Source organism: Mesitornis unicolor, unplaced genomic scaffold (genome assembly GCF_000695765.1).
Source record: "Mesitornis unicolor isolate BGI_N332 unplaced genomic scaffold, ASM69576v1 scaffold12406, whole genome shotgun sequence".
NCBI lineage: Eukaryota > Metazoa > Chordata > Aves > Mesitornithiformes > Mesitornithidae > Mesitornis > Mesitornis unicolor.
The window spans coordinates 7,346-12,870 of NW_010190333.1; the positions used below are offsets into that span (position 1 = coordinate 7,346).

At 54.5% G+C, this 5,525-nt stretch overlaps 1 protein-coding gene across 1 annotated transcript in view; it reads left to right on the forward strand.

Annotated features, from left to right (window-relative positions):
• Nucleotides 1–5,525, forward strand: part of TEX264 (testis expressed 264) — a 34,925-nt gene that overhangs the window by 5,816 nt on the left and 23,584 nt on the right. Inside the window, 1 exon segment of the mRNA XM_010186372.1 lies at nt 1–137. This exon segment is cut by the window's left edge and continues 31 nt beyond it. Coding sequence (XP_010184674.1) covers nt 1–137 — 137 coding nt within the window.

Genomic DNA, 5,525 nt, shown 5'->3' on the forward strand with positions numbered 1-5,525 from the left:
TCCAGAAGTATGGCTTCAAGATCTTCTCCTTCCCTGCTCCCAGCCATGTGGTCATGGCGACCTTCCCATTCACCACACCGCTGTCCATCCATCTAGCAGTCAACCGTGTCCACCCAGCCCTTGACACCTACATCAAGGTAAGCGAGCGGGGCATGAAGAGCATCACACGTGTTCAGTGGGCTGTCAGAAGCTTCTCCTGCCGACAGCCGATGAGGCTGCTCTGACATGTCATCTCTTTACGTCTTCCCTTGGGCACCACCATCAAGATCTCCTTCTTTTGCAATCTGGCAGGTACTTCCCCAGCAGGGATGTCCTCTCATTCACTCTGTAGACGCAGGGGTATCTTTTCTGCTGTTTTGTGTTTACGAGAAGCAAGTTCTGTTCTGACAACTTGCTGTTCTTCTCCTTAACACAGAGATAAAAGCCGGTTTTCCCCTTGAGTGTCTGTCTTGTTTTTAGGATCTGGCGGGTATGTGCCCCTTCGGTGTAACGCATCGTGCCATGAAACTTCTGTTTCAGGTGCCAGCCTCACCTGTGAGGTAGCTGTCTTCTGCAGGGGTGGGAGGAGAAGCTAAAAATTTTCTGGCCTATGGGCTTATGAAAACTTGGTTTCAAGCAATACATTGGAATTTGTAGCTCTTAGTCCTGGGTGGGCACCTGGCTGCACTGGGCTACCCCCTCTGTCAGGCCCCCGGTCTCCATCCTGCAGACCAGCTTGCTGTGTTCGCCCTCACCCCTGAGCAGAGTGGAGTGGGTGGCCATTCCCCTTGCTTCTGGTCTTTTTGAAGCCATCTCTGCTACCTTGCTCTGGCTGCCAGAGCAGCAGCAGCAGCAGTGTTCCCAAACAGCACATCTGACGGACACCTCCGGATCTGGGCTGTCTAGAAAGCGAGGATGGTCCTGGCCAGCCGGGCAGTGGAGAAGGACTGTCCTTCCTGGAGGGGGAGGATGCTGGGGAGGGGCTGGCGCTCAGCCCCTGGCTTATCTGGCTGTTGGCTTCTGCCACTCTCGTTTGTTCGTGTTGAAATGCACTATTTATAAACTTGCTTTCCCTGGCAAAATTCCCAGCCCTGTGGGGGAACTGTGCAAATCCCTCCAACCTGCGCTGTGCCGCAGGATGGCTGCCCGGGTGCCAACCCCAGAACTTCAGCAGGGGGCTCTTAGCCAACCCTCTTGTTCAGCCTGGCCTTAGGCAGCTGCTGCTGGGACTGACAGAAGATGCATTAACGCCGGCAGTGGACGAGACCGCTGCTGCTTGTGCCTCCCTGTATTGGAGAGCTGGTGGAGAGCAGAGCCAGTTTTCTGTTCTCCTCTTCTTGCTCCATCCTCTCTCCTGGAGCTCTCCCAGCTGTTCTGGTGCAGGGGGTATAGGGCACTGCTGCCAGCCATGCGGTGGACACATGGGTGTGCAGTGCGGGGGCTAGCGTGGGTGGGAGCATCAGGTTGGCTGCGGAAGTGCTTGGTGATGTGGGGCTGATGCTGCCGTACTTGGGGAAAGGTCCCAGAGAGCGCATCTGTCACAGGAGAGAGCTAAAAGGGGAATGATGGGTTGTTCTGGGAGCACCTGGCAGCATTTGATGGGAGTAGCTGATGGCAAATTAAAATAAATAACTGAAATTGTACAGAAAGGCAGCAGACAGGGCTGTGTGCCGAGGGAGGGGACACTTGGTGATCTCTGACCCAGTCCTAACAGCTCGTGTGTGGGGGTGTGTGCCTGTGGCCATCCCCAAGTCCTGCAGCAGAGCACGGCCGCCCTGCCCCCGTTAGGCTGACTGTGGGGACATGGGCAGGGAGACCATGGGTCATGAGGCAGAGGGGAGCGGGTGCTGCACTTTGGAGACCGTTTGCAGCCGCGCTGGCAGCATCCCTGCCACTTTTCCTGCTTCCCCCTGCCCCTTTTCCTTCTCCCCTGCCACATCTCCCAGGGGCTGGACTGCCTGCGTCCCTGGGGCTGCGCTGGCACTTCCCAGGGCGCAGGGATGGAGAGGGAGAGGGGAAACTTTCATGGAAACAGATAACCTGTGCCCGCTTGGTGGTGGGAATGGGGGTTGCCATGGAGACGGCTTCTCCAAATAGCATCCTTCATCCCACCTCCAGGGCCCGGCTCCCTTAAGCAACCCGAGACAGCAGCTAGACAGAGATTTGCTTTATTTATTTATTTCATGCTGTGCCTGCTTTGAGAAGGGCGCTGTTAATGAGAGTTTGGGGGTCAGGCCTGCTGAGCGCGCCAGTCCCCCCACTGCCCTCCTGTCCCAGATGGCAAAAGCCAGGAGCCGTGAAAGAAGGCTCAGCGGCAGAGATGAAATGCGGGCTCCTGTGGAGAGAGGGAATTAGCTGGAGTGGAGGGAGGATGGCATGGGAGAGCAGGGGAGGGGGGGTGGATAAAGCTTTGGAGATGCTGAAAAACAGGGGTGGGGAATGGGTGAAGAAGGAGACTGGGAGGAGGAGGGAACTGGAGGAGATGTGTAGGGTGAAGGAGCTGAGGGTTTGGGGACCGGCTGAGGGAGCAGGACTGCGAGAGGTGGTGGGGTGGTCTGGGGCAGAGCTGGAGGAAGCCCCGCCACAGGGGACACCCTTCCTGTGGCATCCCCTGAGGTTGGAGGTGCTGGGCCCCCCGGGCTGAAGGCTGGGGGATGTGAAGGGGGAGTGTGGCCACCGCTGGACTCGCTGGTGCCATGCTGGAGTAACTGGGAATGCCCATGGCTCAGGTTTCCTGAGCAGTGCAGGTGCAGTGGTGCTGGCTTTCAGCAGCCTGAGCCTTGTGTGTCCCAGTCTGCTGCTGCTTTGGAGGGATAGAGAAGATTAAAAATAAAATTGATAGCAATAATTGAAAATTAAATAGGATGGTGGAGTCTCCTTTCGTTAGGGATGGAAAGGACTGGCACAAAGCAGGAGGCGCTGCGGTCAGGCTGCCCTTGCAGTGTGCCTCCTTGCCCCTCTGGCTCTTAGTGGGGCTCAGGAGCCGGCATTTCTGTGACTCTTCATGTGCAGCCACAGCTTTTGGGAACTGTGGGGAAATGGCTGCATCCACCCCAGCAGGTAAGAGGACATCCTTCTGCTGGGATGGCAGCCTGGCAGCAGCAGTGACTTGCTGGCTAGAATTGCCTTTGGAGAAGCCCAGGAGAGCCTGCTGGCTCATTGCATCCAGCGCGGGTTGTTTAAGGCATAGGATGAGGTTGTTCAGAGTCCCTCGAAAGCATTTCTCCCATAAGAGCTCCTGCTGATGGCTCTCCCTGCTGTGGCTGCTAGCCTGGAGTGAGCTTTGCTCCCCTTGTTGGCTATGGGACTTTGGGATGCAGTCACCTCTTGCATCTCTTTGTTAAGCTAAATATACAGAGCCTGTAAAGTCTTCCACTGGCATATTTTCCAATATGTTCCGTATTTTCCAGTTTTAATTCCTAGGTCCATTTTGGACCTGTTTTCAGCTTAGAAAGTTCTCTGACTTGTGAGTAGCACAAATGGCTACCATTATTTCAGCAATGGTCTTACTGCTGTGATGCACAGATCTCTGGTGGAGATCTTGTCCCCTGCCGCAGACCCTCGGTCATGGGTTTGTTCTGAGCCAGTTAACAGTGACTTCAAACATGTGCTGGTCTCCTTTGGTGGAGTTGTAGGTTCTTGATTAAAAATGGGAAATGATACCAAGTCCTACGTCTTCTCTGAGTTTGAATGAATGGCACGGATGCCGGTTTGTTTATCAGTCAAGCCCACAATCCACACAAAACTAAATTACGTTTGCTAACAGGATCTGACAGCTGTAAACATGTGTGGGTTGGCATTAACTATACCGGGCTCCTTTGCTTCCTGGTGATCTGGTCTGGTTGCTGCCATCCATTTATTTTGCCGTGGCTCAGTCTTCGCCTGACGGGCCTGCGCTTACCCGAGTCAGCACTTCACGCATCTGAATTCTGGCAGGTACAGGCTGCTGTCTCTCCTGGGACTCTCTAGCATCTCCAGCTGGCCAGAGATCACCCTTTGACATGCAGACAGCTTGTCAGCCAAGACTTTGCATGTTTTAAATGTGTGTTGTTTGAACCTGTGAGCTGTGTGTTACACCTTCCCATGGAAGAGCCGACATTTCATCTGCATCCACTGCCCATGTTATCTGGCTTTGTCCTAAATTCGTTGCAGAAATACTCACTGAATTCTCTTCCTTTCTCAATGGCTGGGGAGAGAGTTGGCACTCGTCTGCCTGGCTGGATGGAACGGCCTTCGCTTTAAGCCCATGTGTACTTGAATGTGGGTCTGTAGAGTTCCCAGGGAGACAAGAATTTTTTGGATGCCCCTGTTAAGCGATCCTCATACATCAAATAAGAACAGGGGAGAAAAATAAGCCCTTGAGAGTCATAGAGGATTTGATGTGCCTAACTCGTATTGATGGCAGAGACGAGACCCAAGCTGACAGCGTGACAGGCTGCTGGGCCCACGGCTGGCAAGGGCTTAGAGTAAAGATACAGACTCTGGGGGGAGTGTTTTAGGAAGCCTTTGCATTGTCTGCACGGGCCCCAAGCCGGGCTGTAGGTCAGGTCGTGCATGGCTTGCGCACTGCGGATGGACCTCGGTAGCCCCTGGTGCCCACCAGTTGTGTTCCTCGGAGCTGCAGCAGCAGCGGGCTGGGCTGTCCCCAGCAGTTGTCCCTCGGATGCTGCTGGTGTGGGTGTAGCCACAGACCGGTGACATCTCCAGCGGGTGGTACTTGTTGGGGTGGGGAGGTGGCTGATGGTGGGTGGGAAACCCTGGGGAGGTATGGACACCTGGAGTGGATGGTGCAGACAGGCTCCTGGTGAAGGGTGGGAGTTTGTCCCTTTCCGGATTTTCTCACTTCTGTCATTTTTATTTTTTTTTTACCTCAGCATTGTGGTCTGACTCAGGTTGGGCCGATTGGCCACCTCCCTGGTTTTGCCCCGCTGGTGACAGCCAGCCAGCAAGAGCGTTTGGAAATGAGAGGGAAGAAACAGGACCCATCCTACTTATTTTCCCCTCTCAGAAGCAAAACATAGCTCAAACACTGCTATGGCTTGGTTTATCCTGTGACCACAACAGTCCTCAATGGTGGTGTCTTTGTCGTCCACTGCTCATATCTGTGAGTGCTATGGAGTGGACTGGGTCTCTCCTCTCCTTTAGGAACCCCGTTGGGCTTGGGGATGTGTTGGGTGTTTGCAGTCTGCTCCCCCAGAGGGCAGTGGAGCTTGCAGCATCTCCTTGCAGTGTAGAGGATTGAACTGCAGCCAGGGAAACTGAGGCACAGATGATGTCGCATCCAACCTGCCACGTGCTGCTGAGGTCTTCCATCACTGCTCATGGCCACAGGAAGAGAAGAAGGGAGAGCAGAAGAGGCCAGTGTCAGAGATGGCTTTGGGCGAGTGTTTCTGGTTGCCTGGGGGCTGGTGGGTGTTGGGGTGTGCAGTGGTGCCGGTTGAGTCCATCACGCTCCCTCCTCTCCCCTAGGCTTTATGCACTTTGTTTCTGCTGCAGCTAAAAGAGGTGTTGTAAATAGATGAGATTTTGCCCTTATTTTAGGGAAA